At 37.3% G+C, this 19471-nt stretch overlaps 1 protein-coding gene and 1 long non-coding RNA gene across 2 annotated transcripts; one reads left to right on the forward strand and one right to left on the reverse strand.

Moving 5' to 3' along the window:
- Nucleotides 1-9561: 9561 nt before the first annotated feature.
- On the reverse strand, nucleotides 9562-11255 carry LOC137709205 (uncharacterized). Its single transcript, XM_068448309.1, has 4 exons — nucleotides 11073-11255; nucleotides 10593-10937; nucleotides 10405-10517; nucleotides 9562-9799 (listed from the first exon to the last, which is right to left on the reverse strand). Exons 1-4 carry the CDS (start codon nucleotides 11253-11255, stop codon nucleotides 9562-9564), a joined length of 879 nt encoding a protein of 292 aa, XP_068304410.1.
- A 6358-nt stretch (nucleotides 11256-17613) lies between these two features.
- Nucleotides 17614-19069, forward strand: LOC137749176 (uncharacterized). The gene is made up of 4 exons (XR_011070187.1): nucleotides 17614-17827; nucleotides 18104-18166; nucleotides 18391-18471; nucleotides 18766-19069. It is a non-coding gene; the product is annotated as an uncharacterized lncRNA (long non-coding RNA).
- The last annotated feature ends 402 nt before the right edge of the window (nucleotides 19070-19471 follow it).

The following is a 19471-nucleotide window of genomic DNA, read 5'->3' on the forward strand; positions in this document are numbered from 1 at the left end:
ATTACCTCACATGTCCTCATGCCACCTCAGCGCAGCAAACCCCACAAGCTGTATATCTCGATGGCCGAAGAATCCATTGGCTGTTTTCTTGCACAAGACAACGAAACAGGGTGGGAGCAAGCCATGTTTTACCTTAGCCAAAATCTTAACCCCATTGAGATAAATTATCCACCAGTTAAGAAACTCTATTTAGCTTTGTTCTTTGTTGTGTCTAAGCTTAGGCATTACATGTTCCCTTCTGTTACGTAAGTTATAGCCTAGAAATATGTTATTCGCTACATGCTCACTCAGCCGATAGTAAAAGGCCGAACTGGGATATAGACAATGGCGCTGTCCAAATTTAGTCTGCAATACGTGCCCTAGAAATTCTTTAAAGGACAAGCACTGGCCTATTTCTTAGCTCAACACCCCCTCTTCATACTGTTTTGGGGGCAACGACGTTGAAATTGGCATTGTGGAAACACATGATAATTATTGGACGATGTATTTTGATGGCTTTAGTACCTCGACCTCGGCTGGCGTTGGAATCGTCATCCAGTCCCTTGATCACTACCGATGGTATTTTTCTTTCAGATTGGATTTCGACTATACAAATAATTAGGCTGAATATGAGGCCCTTATTATCAGCCTTAATGTCCTTCACGACTTGAGGGCAACCGTTGTATTCGTCCTTGGCGATTCAGAACTTGTGATTAACCAACTCAATGAGACTTTTCGTTGCATGAGTTGCACTCTGGCACCCTATCACATGGTTGTTAGCTATTTAGTCGAATCATTTACAACCATTACATTCAAGCATATCTCATGAGCTCGAAATACTTACGCAGATGAACTAGGTCAAATAACCTCTGGGTACAACTTTTGGGAGGTGAACTAGGCTGGGTCATACCAGTAATGCGTGGTCCGAACCCAGCCTTGGTTAATCAGCAAGCTTTCCAAAAAGACCACGTGATCCATACACGAGTAATGTCCTTACCTTTATTGTTGGAATAAGAGGAACCTGCAGATATATGCGCGGTCGAGACATTACCAGACGACTTGAGAAAATTAATTATGCAGTATCTTGATAATCCCAGTGGTAAACACGACTGCAAGACAAGGGTACATACCACGAATTAAGTAATGTATCAAAATGAGCTACGCCGAAAAGGTGAAGACGGCTTATTGTTATTGTGCCTTGGGTCAAAAGAAGCCGCCCAAGCTATTACAGAGGTACACGAAGGAATATCCGGGGCTCATCAATCCAGACATAAAATACGGTGGTTACTCCTTCGACACGGCTATTTCTGGTGAGTATATTGAAAGATTATATCGAATACGCGCGAGGTTGTGTACAATGTCAAATCCATGTGCCCGTACAGAGAGTCCCGACCGAATTACTTCACTCGGTCACCAAACTGTGGCCATTTAGAAGATGGGCTATAAATGTGATCGATAAAATTACGCCATCTTCTGGGTCAGTAAGCATGCATGGATACTCGTTGCGACGCACTACTTCACCAAATGGGTCGAAGCAAAGTTATAATTTGAGTTAACCTTTAAAGAGGTTTGTAATTTTGTGGATGAAAACATCGTGACAAGATTCGGCGTGCTAGAAACGATTATAACTGAAAACGACGCAATTTTCATGACGGACAAGTTCAGAGAATACACGACGAGTGTAAAAATTCAGCTCGTTCAGTCCATATTGTATTACCCACAGGAAAACGGACATGCTGAAGTAAGTAATAAAGTTTTAATCTGTATCCTTGAGAAAATGATAAAAGAAAAACCTGGTATGTGGCATTTAAAGTTAAACGAGGCATTATGGGCATATCGAACTTCACTCTGATCAGTAACAGGGATAACCCCATATACGTTGACTTATAGACATGACATCATGCTACTAGTCGAGCTAAGCATAAACTTGTTACGAGTTATCGAACAAAGTAGTTTGTTCAATGCCAAATATAATCAGGCCATGAGGCAAGAGTTGGAGGACTTGGAGGAAGCTCGACTCGATGCCTATAATTTACTAGTGGTGCAGAAAAAGATTGTTGAGAGAGCTTATAATCGACGAGTTAGTCAAAAGACGTTTGGTGAAGAGGAATTAGTATGGCAAACCGTGTTACCAATGCAAATAAAAGACCCTGGATTTGGGAAATGGTCGTGAAATTGAGAAAGACCATTCGTCGTCCACAAAATCCTTGGCAAAGGGGGCATACCACCTCAGGGATCGAATTGGTTTGGTTCATAAATTGCCAATCAATGGAAAATTCTTAAAGAAATATTATCTAATCACTTGGGAAATGCAAGAATAAAAGATTTTATTGATTTTCAAAGGGTGTACAAGTAAAGTTACAAAAGTCAATCGACATACAAGCCAGCATAAAAATCCTGGGGGGTTGAAGGAAGGAAAGTTTCAAGAGTGGCTTTCAGTTCCAGCCACTTCACTTCACCCATCGTAACCTCGGCTTGTCGTGTTCTTTTATCAAGCTTTAGTTATCACATCCCAGTCTCGACTCTGCCGTAGCATGAGATTGTCCGCTTTGGGCCCCGGTCATGCCTTCACGATTTTGTTTTTGGGAACTCACACGAGAACTTCCCAGTGAGTCACCTATCCTAGGAATGCTCTCACCCAAACTCGCTTAACTTTGGAGTTCTGATAGAACCCGAAGCCAATGAGTTCGCAAAAGGCTTCGTGTTATAGAAGGTGGGCATGTACATATAAGACACATCACCCCTTCTCCGTTGGTCGATGTGGGATGTTACAATCCACCCCACTTAGGAGACCGACGTCCTCGTCGGCACACTCGCACCACACAGCAAAGTGGCTCTGATACCATTATGTCACATCCCAGTCTCGACTCCGCCGTAACACGATATTGTCCGCTTTAGGCCTCGACCATGCCCTCACGGTTTTGTTTTTGTGTTTTGTAGGATTTGTCAAGCAAAAAAAAAAAAAAAAAAGGCTACAGGTTGCAACGGAAAGGAAGGAAAAAAGGCAAGGCAACAACGTTGGGGAAGGAAGAAAGGAAGGAGGAAATCTTGGCATTCTCTTCTTTCGGTTTTATCTTCTTAAACTAATGTCTTTCTTTTGGTTTAATTTAAGAATTATGTGTAACTAATTTTTAGAAGTGAGGGGTTGTTTTGAAGCCCCAAATATGATTGCAAGTTTGATATGACATTTCGTTTGAATTACTTTTATGAATGGATGAAAATTGGTTCACTACTTGTCTCATTGATGAAGTCTTTATATGTTTTCTATGGATGCCTGATAGGAGCATATCCATGCGACTTAAATGGCTTGTTCTCGTGCATTTACGTTATGTTTCTTTAGTTATTTTAGTACTTTAAGCTATTTTCGTGTGTTTGTAGGTCCAAAAGGCTAAAGGAGCAAAAAGATGCATTTTGGAGACTTTTGGAGCACTTTTGGGCTAAGGATGGATAGCTTATGCTTGGAGCCAAAGTGTTGGACGAAATTGAAGACCTAATTGGAGCCAAAGTGTTGGAACCTTGTTCTCTTTAGTTTTAGGACATTTAAACCTTTCCTAATCCCAATCATGCCATGCATAACACACATCCATTCTAACACATTGTCATTGCACATGCATTTCCTTCATTAGTTAACCCACATGCACTTATCACTTATCATCACCACATATCATATCACTTAATTACTTATCACTTATCATCACCACTTAACCACTTATCACTTATCATAACCACATATCATATCACTTATCACTTAACATGCACCCATCACCTAACACAACACCTTTAATCAACACATGCATCCCCTCACCAAGAAATCATTCATTCCACATGCACCCAGAAATCACTCAATGCCGTGAGTTCCCATTGCATTTCCAGCTTTGCACATACATTCACTCACCACAAACAAGTCACATGCATTCATCAACATATCTAGCTATCATTCACATGCATTTCATTCATCATTTCCACCCCCACATGTCCCTTTAATCATTCAAACATACACTCCCATTAATTAAACCATTCAGCCACATTTTCACTAACAACAAGCCCATGCCGTGGCTACCCATCCCATTTCCAGCTTTCACATGCATTTCAGATTGCATTCCCATTCTTTAATTCAAGCCACTCAACATGCACTCCCATCCACCACTCATTGTTGTGCACATTCCATCAGAAAATCCACTTCATTCACATGCATTCATCATCATTCACCACACCTTGTAGCCACATGCATCCTTTAATTCAATTCCAGAAAATTAACAACCCATGTCGTGCACATTCACTCATCATACCATTCCAACATTTGCACATGCAACCTAGCTGTCATATTCCCCCCATTTCACCTATAAATACTCATTCATTCATTCTCATATTCACTCATCCATTGCAGAAATGTAGACCATAAACCACCCTTGCCGTGACTCTCCCATACAATCCAAACACCATTCTTCCATTTCCACCACTCCTCTTCCATTCATCCACCACTCCCTGATGCGAGATTTATACGCACACAAATTAAACCCTCTTTTCGTCAAATTGTAGTATATGTATAAGTAGGGATCGTTCTGGACCGGGGATTAGGAGGGATTGTTAATCACTTGGATTTGACTCAAAAAAACGTAAAAACACAAAATAAATGTATTTCTAACTAATCTAACACTTTAAAATAAATGGGGGATTGGTTTTGGACGAAATTAAACTAAAATAGAAACTTGGAAACAAAACAGATTGTACAAACGAAATTGATGGAATAGAATGAAGAAAAACTAGTTAGAGGATTCCTTATCCACACATGAACATAAGCATATAATTTGACTTCCAGTTATGACTTCAACAAACGATGAATGACAATGCTCCAAGTTAATTAGGTCCGCTTAAATTAACCTTCAGATTTCCCTAGATTCATTGGATTGAATGGGATACGCATTACAACCAAATTATTCCTAATCAAAGTCTCTCACATGGAATACGCATGATAGAGACATTCAACAAAGATCATTAAGTTCAACGGAAATCATAAACATTGACTAGGCATTCATAACTATGGAATACGCATGTTAATCCAGCCTAGGGTTTACTAAACACAATCGTGACTAGCGATTTTTACTACTCATGAATATAAGTTCATAACGATTAGGTGAAATTCCCTTATATCCTAGCATCAAGTCTTAGGCATGCAAATTAAGTGTCGACCCTCAACCCACATACATAAACAAGTTCTTAATCAAAACAGAAAAGTAACCCACATCTAAAGTTCATGAATTCATAACTGGAGTAAATCAAATCATAACCAACATATGTCCATGGCTTCAAATTCGCCTCTAACTAAAAAGAAATTAGTTTCACATGTTTAACATAATTGAATAACAAGTTAAATTAAACATGAAAACAGAAACAAGAAAAGAAAGAACAAATGGATGGAAAGTTAGCTACGGGGTTCATCTCCACATATGTTATACTTGCATAATAAAACGATTTCCAATTGCATTTCAACAAATCATTAATTCTCAACGCCCCGGGTCAATTAGGTCCGCTTAAATTAACCGTCAAGTTTTCCTTAAGTTAATGAATTGGATGGGTTAGCGCAACGCAATTCACAACATTCTCCAAAAGTCCTTTACGTGAAAAGCACAATAAAGATACAATCAAAGATCATTAAGCATCATGAAAACTTTAAGTGTTGACGAGGCATTCGTTACTATGGACTACGCATGAAACTTATGCCAAGAATTTATTTAACGCGATTGTTTATAAGCAACCTCCACTACTTGTGAATATAAGTTCGTAACTATTAGGTGAAACTCACTTATATTCTAGCGTCATATTGATGCATGAAAATTAAGCGCGCATTCTTAATAAACATTCATAAATAAGTTATCAATCAAACGGTTAAACAAATTGAACCACAACTTATGAAACGCAATTAGAATTAATCAAATCAAAATGCAAGCATAAACATATATTTCGAATCACCCCCTAGCTAAAGGGGGTTTAGTTTATTATAACTTTGAAATCAAAGAAATACCCAAACATTCCAACAACTCAAACTTGAATTGTATGAACGTTTAGGCACTCTTCTCTTCCATTCCTCATACGTACAAACAAAGAGAATTGAATTTAAACATTGAAATCAAAGAAACACCTAAACATTCCAACAACTCAAACTTGAATTGTATGAACGTTTAGGCACTCTTCTCTTCCTCGTTGTTGTAGCACAAGGTCTAAGGATAGTTTGATGGTGTGAATGGTTTGGGGAGTGGTGTTTGGATTAATAGGGAAATGGAAAAATGGTGTGTTGTGTATGAAATGAGATGTGATTTTTGTGTATGAATGCATGGGTTTTTATAGGGGGAATGGGAGAATATATGGGTGATTGTTTAAGAGTGAATGTGGTTGTTATGATTGAGAGTGCATGTGTGTGTGAATGGTGGTAGCTAGGGTGAATTATGATGAATGCATGTGGAATAAAGATAGAGAAGGTGGTGTAATGATGAAGGAGTAAGTGCATGTGTGTGTGAATGGTGGTGCAATGATGAAAGAGTAAGTGCATGTGTGTGTGAATGGTGGTGCAATGATGAAAGAATAAGTGCATGTGTGTGTGAATGGTGGTGCAATGATGAAAGAATAAGTGCATGTGTGTGTGAATGGTGGTATGATGCATGTGAATGCATGTGGCTAAGGGTTGTTGATTGGGCTAGAGGTTTTGCATGGCTCAAAGGATTGTTTGATTGGGCTAGGCCCTTTGTTTTATGTCCAAAGTGCATACAAGGCTTTCAAATTCGTCCAACACTTTGGCTCCAAGCATATGCTATCCATTCCAAGCCCAATTTTGCTCCAAAATGCTCCAAAATGCATCTTTTTGCTTCCTTAGCCATATGAACCTAAAAACACACGAAAATGGCTTAAACTACTAAAACAATTATGAATTAACAACATAGATGCACGAAAACAAGCTAAGTAAGTCGCCTAAATATGCTCCTATCACTCCCCAAATCATTCACACCATCAAACTATCCTTAGACCTTGTGCTACAACGAAGAGGAAGATAAGAGGGCCTAAACGTTCATACAATTCAAGTTTGAGTTGTTGGAATGTTTAGGTGTTTCTTTGATTTCAATGTTTAATTTCAATACTCTTTGTTTTGTGCGAATGAGGAATGGAAGAGAAGAGTGCCTAAACGTTCATACAATTCAAGTTTGAGTTGTTGGAATGTTTAGGTGTTTCTTTGATTCTCTTTATTTTGTACGTATGAGGTACTAAACCCCCCTTGGCTAGGGGGGGATTTGAAATAAATGTTTATGCTTGCATTTTGATTTGATTACTTCTAATTGTGTTTCATAAGTTGTGGATTCAATTTGTTTAACCGTTTGATTGATAACTTATTTATGTATGTTTATTGAGAGTGCACGCTTAATTTTCATGCATGAATATGACGCTAGAATATAAGTGAGTTTCACCTAATCGTTATGAACTTATATTCACAAGTAGTGGAGGTTGCTTATAAACAATCGCGTTAAACGAATTCTTGGCATAAGTTTCATGCGTATTCCATAGTAACGAATGCCTCGTCAACACTTATAGTTTTCATAATGCTTAATGATCTTTGATTGTATCTTTATTGTGCTGTTCACGTAAAGGACTTTTGGAGAATGTTGTGAATTGCGTTGTGCTAACCCATCCAATTCATTAACTTAAGGAAAACTTGACGGTTAATTTAAGCGGACCTAATTAACCCGGGGTGATGAGTTTCATAATTTATTGAAATGCAATTGGAAATCTTTTTATTATGTAAGTGTAACATGTGTGGAGAAAAACCCCTTAGCTATTCTATCATCCATTCATTCCATTTCGTCAATTTCGTTTTTATAATCTGTTTTAATTAGAATCTGTCCATTTAGTTTATTTTCGTCCAAACCTCAATCCCCATTTATTTTAAAGTGTTAGATTAGTTAGAAATACTTTTAGTTTGTGTTTATAAGTGTTTTGATTCAATTTGTTAAACAAATTCGTCCAAATTTGTGTTTGTGCTCAAATCTGCCCAGAAAGTGGTTTTTAGGCAGATTTGAGTGTGTTTGTGTTGTTTTGAATCTTTTGGTTTGTTTGAGTGTTTTAAGCATTTAGTTTTGCATTCTTTGAGTCTAGTATAGTGTTTTATATTGTTATTTTACGTTTGAATCAAGCCATAATCTTAAATTCGTCCAACATTGGGTTTAAGGTCAGAAACTGCCTAGTTAGTGTTTTTAGGCAGTTTTGAGTCTTTTGAACTTGTTTTGAGTCCTTTGAGTCTTTGTGAACGTTTTTAACTTTGTTTTTATGTTTTTCAGTCAAATCCAAGTGATTAACAATCCCTCCTAATCCCCGGTCCAGAACGATCCCTACTTGCACCTATACTACAATTGATAAAAAGAGGGTTTAATTTGTGTGCGTATAAATCACGCATCAATGCCTACTTAGTAAGCATATCTAGAATTCTAACACTATGAATATGTGTGTGCCTACCCTTGTCGAGTAAGGACCTACATATGTTCTAGAGTAGTACTTGTTAATTGCGATTTAACATGTGAACCAATTTCTGGGATAAGTAAGACAATGCTAGTATTTACGATGCCTTGTGATGACTTAAACTCTTTTCGTTCTTAATGATTTCTACTTGTTAAATCTATGAACATGCCATTCTAGATTGCATGCTAGGGACTAATTTAAGTTGAAAACGCCATTCTCTTAACATACTACATAGGAAAGAGTAATAGGTTGTTCTAACATTGAGCCAACTTGAGCATCTTCATCCGGAAATGAAAGGAATTTGAAAGAAACATAAGATGTTTGCATGATTAATTGGTGGTGGATAGTAATTTCCCTAGCTCGTTTTTCTTAACTTGTGAACTATAAACTATTTTTATTACTTAAAATATGTTTTTGTCCTGTTTTTGTTCGATTTAATTTAAATAGCAAATCAACTCCAAAAATCTCAAAAATTTGTGTGAGTGTAACTCTATGTGTCTAGTGTCTTCATAGAAAATTTTGTAGACTTTAGATAAGTGTAAGTCGGTCTAATAATTATTTTGCGATGACTGGTTAGTAGGGACAGTAACCCAGTTTTTGTGACATTTTAAGTAGTTAGATAAAACAATCTTCTGTGGGAAAAACCCTTATTTTCATATGCTACAATTGACAAATCTTAGTGTTAATAAGGAAAATCAATAGGACATTTGTGTGCTACTTTGTGGTGTGCTTTTAATCCTATCAAAGGTACCATCGTAGACATTAATCTTCATACGCGCCGTTCTAAGGAATGGTCTTCCAAATATAAGACGAAGTGCAGTAAGCATAGGGTCATGTTCCATCTCAAGAACAAAAAAGTTAGCGGGAAAAATGGGCTCATTCACTTGCACAAGCACATCCTCTAATAGGCCTTGGGGATATCTATTTGAACGATCTGTCAACTGGATTACTACCTTTGTTTCCTTCAAGTCTCCAAGGTTCAATGATTCATACATTGAATTTGGCATCTAATTGATGGATGCCTCTAAATCACATAATGCTCTCCCAAACTCTTTCTCTCCAATTACACATGGAATGGTAAAGCTACCGGCATCCTTCAACTTCGGTGGCAGCTTCCTTTGCAAAACAGCTAATACTTCCTCGCTTAATGCCATAGTTTTTTTTATCATTAGATCTCCTCTTGTTCGTACAAAGCTCTTTAATGAACTTTGCATACTTAGGCACTTGTTTTATGGCATCTAAAAGAGGTAAGTTCACTTGGACTTTCTGGAAAGTATCCAAGATTTCCTTATCAGTTTGCTCTTTCTTAGACTTCATAAACCTACGAGGAAAAGGAACAGGGACACAAGAATGAAATGAATTTTGAACTTCTTTACTTACATTATCAGAATCTTTTTTGTTCAATTCTGTACCTTTAGGAAACTTTTCAGTTTTTGTTGAAGGCTCATCTTGCTCAAGATTTTTGGTTTGTAGCTCCCTTTGCTCATTTATATCTTTTCTTGTCCTCTTTTGTATCATCGGCTACTCAAAAACTTCTTTTCCACTCCTTAAAGTCACAACATTTATTTGCTCTGCATTTAGATTCACCACAGTTTGGCTAGGCAACCTTCCTCATTGGTGTTGTTGCCTCATTAAACTTACTAACTGACTCATTTGGTGCTCAAGGTTTTCAATTGCTTTGTCTATTTTTTGTTGATAAGATAGAGTAGAGTTAGCTAAGGAAGCAATTAAATCCTCAAGAGACTTACTAGAAGCTTGTTGTTATTGAGGCTAAAATTGTGCATGATGTCTTGCTTAAAAGAAGCCAGGTTGACGGTTATAGTTGTTGGGAACATATTGTTGTCTATTGTCTTGATTATTCCACTTAAGTGTGGATGATTGCGCCATCCCGCGTTATAGTCGTTGGAGTATGGATCATACTTTTACCTTTGTTGCCCTTGAATCCCTCCTAACTCATTAGCCTGCTCAAGACCACCTTGATCCATCAACGAAGGGCACATGTCTGTGGCATGTCCCATCATTGAACATACACCGCACACCTATTTTGGAGACACCATAACCTGTTGCACAAGATTAGTCAAGTTTTGTAATTGAATACTAGAATTAGCACTTACCTCATTAATTTTCTTAAGAGGTAGCTCATTTCTCCCTCCAAATTGTCGTGTGTTGCTAGCAATGTTCTTTAACAATGCCTTAGCATTAGTTGTTGTCTTGTCCATGAATGCTCCTCCACTTGCTGCATCAAACATTACACGATCAGTACCACGCAATCCTTCATAAAAGTACTGTATTAGAAGATGCTCTGAAATTTGATGATTAGGACAAGATGTAACCAAATGCATGAACTGCTCATAGTAATCTCCAAAAGGCTCTCCATGTTGTCGAATTGCACATATGTCTTTCCTTATGCTTGCAACTTTTGTGGCTGGAAAATTTTCCTCCAAGAATGCTTGCTTCACCTAGTTCCATGTGTTCATTGATCCCAGAGGTAAATTGTAAAGCCACTCATTTGTCTTAGCTTCTAATGTAAATGGGAATGCCCTCAACTTAACTTGCACCTCATCCATATTTGTTGGTCTCATTCTTGAGCATACCACGTGAAATTCCATGAGATGCTTGTTGGCATCCTCTGTTGAGAAGCCATAGAACTTAGGCAAGTAGTGAATCATGCCGGACTTAAGCTCAAATCCTCCTTCTGCATTTGGATATGTGATGCACAATGGCTGTTGATCCATATTTGGTGTTGCCAACTCCCTCAAAGTGTGGTTATCAGCCATGCCTTCTTGTGGGTCTTCCTCTTCTTCCGAACTCAAATGTGGTAGAGAAAATGGTGATAAAGAACTGATGCATGCTTCTGCTTGATTTTTCTTTGAAGCTGTCGAAGTGTTCGTTCAAGCTCAAGATCATAAGAAACTAGATCAATGCTCTTGGACCTTCGAGTATGCATATAGTTTAATAAGATTAAAAGCACACCACAAAGTAGTACACAAATGTCCTATTGATTTTCCTTATTAACATTAAGTTTTGTCAATTGTGGCATATGAAAGTAAGGGTCTTTCCCGCGTAAGATTGTTTTATCTAACTACTTAAAATGTCACAAAAATTGGGTTGTTGTCCCTACTGACCAGCCATCGAAAAATAATTATTAGACCGACTTACACTTACCTAAAGTCCACAAAATTTTATATGAAGACACTAGACACACAGAGATACACCTGTGGAGCTAAAAATAATCAAGAGATAACGCGTGGATTTTTTTGGTGGAAAGGACAAAATTACCCCTGAAAAGCACCGGAATTCCCGCGCACAAGCAGTGGACAATCATACCACAATCAAGTCAAAAGTGCCCAAAATAGGTATTTATTCAAAACCTATTTCATCCATCTTCTCCACATGGTAACCCCCAAAACATTCCTTTTAAATTATGTTAATTAGCTAATTAATAGATTTATTACCTAATTAATCTATTAATGGCTAATTAAACTACCAATTAACTACAAAATACACTAAAAACCACCACAAAAGGTCGGCCACCTTCTTCCCCCATGCCCTATATATACTACCCCATTTTCTCTAAAAGCCTAGGTCTACACTTTTGCTAAATACTCAAAATTCTCCAAACACTTTTTCTCTCTAAATTCTAACTTTGGCATCAGAGGTTCTTCAACCAAAGCCCCCCTATTCATCGTGGGTGCGTGAGGTTCTTGGCCATGACCTAAGGTGTTATTTGTTTTATTGGTGCAATTTTGTCCAAGAACAATGAGGAAGAAATTTGCATTGATCTATCACCATGGCTCATAACTGTGCTAATCTTGTACTATGGCTCTCAGCCATGCCGATCTTGCCCTGTGGCTTGTGCCAACCAAGCCTCAAAAAGGCACATAACGAAACACCTAATGATGGCATAATAATTCTGGGAGCAGCTCACTGAGCTTACACCTTTACGCGGGGTCCACAAGCAGTTCAAAGTCTCAAGCAGATCGCCCAACATGACCTCGCAGGCTAAAGATTATTTCGATTATCCTAGCAGTCTAGCTTTCTTCAGCTGCACTCATGACAACAACTTCCATGCTAAACCAATTCCCTGACACCCATATGAGTCTGCTCTCCAATGCGAGAGGATAAACTAATTGTCCACCGATGCGAGAGGGTAAACTAATTTCTCGACACCTATATGGGTCTACTATCTGGTGCGAGAAGATAAACTAATTGATTTCCAGTGCGAGAGGGTAAAACCAATTCCCCGACACCTATATGGGTCTGCTCTCCACCCATATGGGTTTGCTCTCCAGTGTGATAGGGTAAACCAATTCCCCGACACCCATATGGGTTTGTTCTCCAGTGCGAGAGGATAAACTAATTGCTCTCCAGTGCGAAAGGGTAAACCAATTCCCCGACACCCATATGGGTTCGCTCTCTAGTGCGAGATGATTAATTAATTGCTCTCTAGTGCGAGAGGGTAAACTAAATGCTCTCCAGTGCAATAGGGTAAACTAATTGCTTTCTAGTGCGAGAGGGTAAACTAAATCCTCGACACCTATCTGGGTAAGCTCTCTAGTACGAGAATGCCACATAGCTCAAAAGATCGAATGCCTGAAGATCAACTAGGCAGTAAATGGTCACGGGGCAGCAACCACTTTTGCACTTAACAATTCGCTTATCTGACAATTCATCTTTAGTAGCTCTGATCTTGGTAGCTCCATACTTGACTACTCCATCTACGATAGCTGAGAAATCAAACTTAAATAGTTTCCTCATTTTTGGCAAGCATCCTAAACGTGGCAACCCAAACTGTTGCCTATGCCACTCCACTTCCTCTGCCCATACCGAGCCAATCCTTGGCTTTAATCAAGCCGAGCAGCATAAGCAATGGACTCTACCACACCACCCTAACGGCTGCCCCATGGCAGCACCTCCCAAGAAGAAGATAAGGAGAATTAAGTTTTTCTTACATTGGTGCTGCGTGAAGAAGACAAAGAAATCAACGAAAGACGGTTCTTTGCATAGGCAAGCAAAGAAGAATGCTAAGGAGGAGGAACAAATATCCTCTAGCTTTCTCTCTTTCTTGTAGGGATAAATAATTGCCCTCCGAAGTTGATTTAATCCCCTACTTAAGGTAGGCTTAAATAGGCTTTGAAGATGACTTATTTCCATTTCCTAGAAGAATCTAATTCTAATTCCAAGTCCAAGAGAGAATCTGCATCAAAGTTGGATATCTCTACACCTGCTATCTTTCCTGCGAGCAGCCCAACAGGTGTGGGGGCATTTGTGGAGCCAAAATAATCAAGAGACAACACGTGGATTTTTGGGCAGAAAATGACAAAATTACCCTTGAGGAGCACCGGAATTCCCATGTGATATCCACCACCAAATAATCATGCAAACATGTTATGTTCCATTCAAATTCCTTTTATTTCCGGATGAAGATGCTCAAGTTGGCTCAATGTTAGAACTCAACCTATTACTCTTTCTTATGTAGTATGTTAAGAGAATGACGTTTTCAACTTAACTTAGTTCCTAGCATGCAATCTAGAATGGCGTGTTCATAGATTTAACAAGTAAAAATCATTAAGAACGAAAAGAGTTTGAGTCAACACAAGGCATCATAAGTACTAGCATTGTCTTACTTATCCTAGAAATTGGTTCACATGTTAATCGCAATTAACAAGTACTACTCTAGAACATATGTAGGTCCTTATTCAACAAGGGCAGGCACACACATATTCATAACATTAGAATCCTAGATATGCTTACTAAGTATGCATCCGTAGAAAACACATAAAGAATTCATCAATGAAACAAGTAGTGAACCAATTTTCATCCATTCATAAAAGTAATTCAAACGAAATGTCATAACAAACTTGGAATCATAATCTGGGCTTCAAAACAGCCCCTAACTACTAAAAATTGAATTACACATAATTCTCAAATTAAACCAAAAGATAGACATGAGTTTAAGAAGATAGAACCAAAAGAATCGAATGAGGTATCTTCCTCCTTCCTTCCTTTCCAATGGTGTTGCTACCTTGCCTTCTTCCTTTTCTCTAAAAAATTTCATTCCCTTTGCATCTTTTAATTTTTTTTAATATTATTCTCATATTCCTCCTTCTTGCCGCTGCAACCTGCAACCTTTTTCCCTTTTTAACTTCCTGCCCCATTTTCTTCTCCTTAACTCACCCACTAATAGCCATTTAGTGATGATAATAAATTAGAGGAAATGGTCAAACAATTGTAACTCTTTAGGTAGCCTTTATGCCAATTACTCCCTCTTAATCCTCATCTTTAATTCCATTTCCTTTGATATTTGAATAGGTGTCAGCTGACTTGTTCTTGGTTACATCAGCTTTGGCTGCTAGATTTATTGGGTTTATTACTTTCATTGCAGTTACAAACTGCTCAATCTCTTGTGAACCGTTTAGTGTTTAAATAGCCATAACTTCTTCTAGAAAAATGATATTAACAATTAGCAAAATGCTCCAGAAAATAGACATCTGAAGCTTTCCAAGAATATAAGGCTCATTCTCTAATTCATTCTGAGTTGTTCGCAACTTGCTTCCAAAGTCAGCTGATCTGCACAGGCAGTTTTGACGAACTTGTTACTTAAAATCCCACTTGTGCTATTTTTCTTTTCTTTGCTTGACAAATCCTACAAAACACAAAAACAAAGTAAATAACTCAAAAATATAAGGAACTAACTAAGAAAAGACAAGTGAATTTGATGTAAAATATATATAAATATGAACTTATCAAGTCATTTTGGCCTAGTAGCATTTATCTTGAATTTTGTTATGGGCCGTCCAGTGAAGGACGACCCAATCCTATTACGAAGAGGTTTGGTTTGAATAAGGGTAAGTTAGTTGAATCCTAGTGCAACAAGGACTTTTAAGCCTAAGGGTGCTGAGAATTTAGACGTTACAATTTGGATCAGATTTAGGCTTTTTTTTCTATGTTATAATTTGGATCAGATTTAGGCCTTTTTTTCTTTGTCGTTCTTTAATACAGTGATACCTCAAGTTTTTGTTTCAATTTCCATTAATGTTATAATGATTTGGTTTGCTGGGGAATGGTAATTCTTTCTTAACTCAAAGAAAATTAATGAGAAACCATGTAGTCCTTTTATTTGGTTTGTCATGGATGTGTTCTTTGTCTTCTGTGAACATCTTATTGTTTCTGGTTATGTTTTTATTTGCTCGAGCTTGCTTGATTTTGCTGCTTATAGAACATCTGAGGATGGAGCACTTAGTTTTTTAAACAGTCTGATTTGCTGTGGATGTATGATTTTTTTTTTCTTTCTTCTTTGAAGTTGGAGGGCTGATACTTATCTCGAATTCCCGTTTGGGGATTTTTGTTGTATGATTCTTCTTGGTTGGTCTTTTATCTTGTTTCTTTCGTTTTATTGGTTCGGTTTCAAATTGTGACATTTTTTTTCTCAAAAACCAAACCGAAACCGTTTGAAACCGCAACGAACTGAACCATTTGGTTTCATTTTGGTTTTGGCTTCAAAACCACATTGCAAAAAATTTCGGTTTCGGTTACGATTTCACTCGAAAACGCACCGAACCCCTACTCGTCATCATCCTGTTCCTCTTCGAATTGGTTTTGCAGATCTGAAATTATTATTGGTTTTTTTATCAATTTTGTTTTTTTGGGTTCCAAGTCTCTGAAAATTTTTAATTTTTATCACAAAAATTGGGTGCGATTGGGTGTGTTTTTTAATTGATTGCTACCCATTTGTTTTCAATTTTTCTGCTATTTTTCTTGACAATTTGATGATCCTTAGAGACGGGATATTCGTCCATCTCTCACTAGACGAATGAACAGGTTTGTAATCGTTTCCCTTTTGGGTTTCTGTCTTGAGAATCATTTGAAAGGGTTATGATTTTTTGGTTTCTGGGTTTTTGAATTGGCGGCATATCATGGGTCTTTTGATCTTAAAGTTGTTGTCTTTGTTTGGTTTTTGGTGGCTATGTGTATTTGCAGGGTCTGGATTTGTTTCTCATGACCTCTATCAGCATGGGATTTTCAGTGCTTCCATTAAGTTGCCTACGGATTACACTTCTGGAGTTGTTGCGTTTTATGCGAGTTCATTCTGTTTTTCTATCTGATTAAGGTTTTTAATTTGTTTCCCTCTTTGTTTGTTGTATGATTATATCTAAGGTTGTATGATTTTATTGTCAACAAAATAATATGACCCAGATTTTTACTTCTCAATTTTACAATTTAGTAAAGATTCAATCTTTATGGTTAGCTGATTAATCTGAATTTTTGTTTGTTTTAAACTTGGTGGCGTGGAACCCATAAATGTTATGGATCTATCAATATCCCAAGTAAAAACTTGTTTCCTCAGTGTGAACAGTACTATTTTTATTATCCTTCTTCTTAATCTGGCACTACCCCAAACACTTTACTAAGTCAGTCCAACTGAGTCTAGTTTAAGCTAGTCCAACTTAGTCCTTGAAGCTAGTTCAATCTGAAATAGTTCGATGCAACAAACGCATCCTGATTGTCTAGGAAAGAAAAAAAATACAATTCTTATTCCTGGTAGGAAAAGATATCCTTTGTTAATCTCATCATAACCTCCTCCATATAAAAGCAACCTTTCAATCCCACATCACATTCTTCCCGCCGCGCATTTGACGATCATACGATTCTCTCTCTCTCTCTCTCTCTCTCTATTGTGTAGTTTAGTTCCCATACGTGTGAGTTCGAGAATTTAATCTTTAATTGTTTTATTACGCTGGTACTAGGACTACTGTGATATCAAGGACCAAGAGAATGATGCACTGGACTACGGAGATGCCGCAGACCAAGAGAACGAACTACAAGAAAATAGTTCATTTACCATATCAATTTTATCACGGATATTATATGCTTGTTATAAAAAGTGACCATTTACCACGAACTTGGTCTGAATGTTGTAGATAACAGTGTTTTACAACGTACAAATAATGACCCGTTATAATAAAATAATTTATTACCACGGTCTTAATTAGCATGCTATGAAAATATTAAACCACCACGGGTATTAACCGTGGTCAATATTATTAGTAATCACACAGCATTTTTTTTATCTACCACAGACATTAAATGTGGTGCAATGACTCACACTATTTAAAAAAAAAAAAAATCAGAAGGAGGGACTAGACAATTTTCGAAAATTTCCCAAAATTTGAAATCTTTCAAATTTCACGCTACTGGAAAATAGACGTGAGGAGTTAGTAAAAAAGTTAAAATTAAGCGGTTCCGTCCACTGTCACTCCTCTCCCTCTCCCTCGCTGCAAATAGATAGACCGCCGGCCTCCTTCCGGTGGAAATCGAAACCGTCGTCAAAATCAAAGTCCTCAAAAAGGTTTTTTTTCTTCCCTTTTTGATTGTCATTTTAATTCATGTTGCTAAAGCATAAATCCATCAGTTTTCCCTGTAATTCTCTTTCGGAGCCCCCAGCAGAGGAAACGCTCTTACTTTCATCTCTCTCTGATCTTTAGGTATTATCGCAATTCCTCTCTGGATTGGTGCTATAGTATTTCTTAAAATTATTAGATTTAGGGTTGGGTAACTGATTTTAAGGATTTTGATTGTACTTTGCGTTCTGATTTTGTTTGAGATAGTCCCGTGTTTGGTTTAGATGTAAGGCCTGAAGCTTTTCGAGATGAATCTTAACCAAGGAGGACTTGAAAAGCATTTTGAGGTAAGATCGTTTGATTATTGTACTGATTGTTTGAGGTCTGATTCTGGAAATGGTCATGAATTTTAGATTTTTTTTATTGGTGCTTTTTGAGGGTTTTGTGAGATTGGTGCTTTTTTTGAGGGTTTTGTGAGATTTGGTGCTTTTTTTTATTGGTGCTTTTTGAGGGTTTTGTGGAAATGGTCATGAATTTTACATTCCTTGATTTATTGGTCCTTATAATTCAGGTGATGCTAGAGATTGGTTAGCAGTTGCAACCATGTTAAATCAGTTGAAGAGTGGGGTTTGCTCTGCAATACACGCTGAAGGTTCACGGTTATTTTTCATGTCACAAAACTCTTCTACATTTTCACTACTATTTTTCATGTCACAAAATTCTTTTAGTAAGAAAGTCAATCTATGGCAAGTGGTTTGAAATAAAAAAAGGAACCTTGAATTCTCGCAATCAATTATTTTCGACAGGCACCATGTACTCACTTGGATCATGATTGCTTGCCTTTTGTGTAAATGACTTTGTGGATTTGAACTTTTCTGTATATGATGTTCTTGAGACATGAGTTTTTGATTTCTAAGCTTTATATTTACCCTTGTTTATCTCATAGGTGGTTGGTGGTTCAAATTCACTGAGGGTTTACAATTCAAATATCAACTATTACATTTATGAAGTGTGCATTGGCTTGCTGGAGATGTTTGTCCTCTTGAAGAAATGAGTGCATAGGAGACGAATATCATTGGACAACCAAGTTTGGAACTAGGATTTAAGTTTTGTTTGTGTGAGACAAGGTCTATACATGTTTTTGGTACATTCTAGCATAACTCAATGGTTTGGTATTTCTTACTATAACTACTCATTTTGTCATTAGCTTTAGTGTAATATTTGAATATGTGAACTTTTATGAAATACATGTGCAGTTTTCTATATAAATATCTTTATATATATGTACTTATTTATTTATTGACTAATTTATTATTATTTTTTTTTATTTTTGAGAAAATTTTTGTAACGGGCATTGGCCGTAATCAATTTGTAATTCACAATGGCCATAGCACGTGGTATTAGATCTTGATCTACGACGGGCACAAGTTGTGATTATATTGCATTTGACAACGAACAAGACCTGTGGTAGAAAATAAGACTTTTTATCACATTCAGATTACTAACGGGCATAGTGTTCGTGGTAGATTGCAATCTATCATGGACATTGACCGTGGTAGATGAGCTTTTTTTCTTCTAGTACTACGACGCCGAAGAGAACAAAGAGATTGATCAGTCAACGCACTACTACGAAGATGCCTAGTACCAAAAGG

This window comes from Pyrus communis, chromosome 11 (genome assembly GCF_963583255.1).
Source record: "Pyrus communis chromosome 11, drPyrComm1.1, whole genome shotgun sequence".
NCBI classification, from domain to species: domain Eukaryota; kingdom Viridiplantae; phylum Streptophyta; class Magnoliopsida; order Rosales; family Rosaceae; genus Pyrus; species Pyrus communis.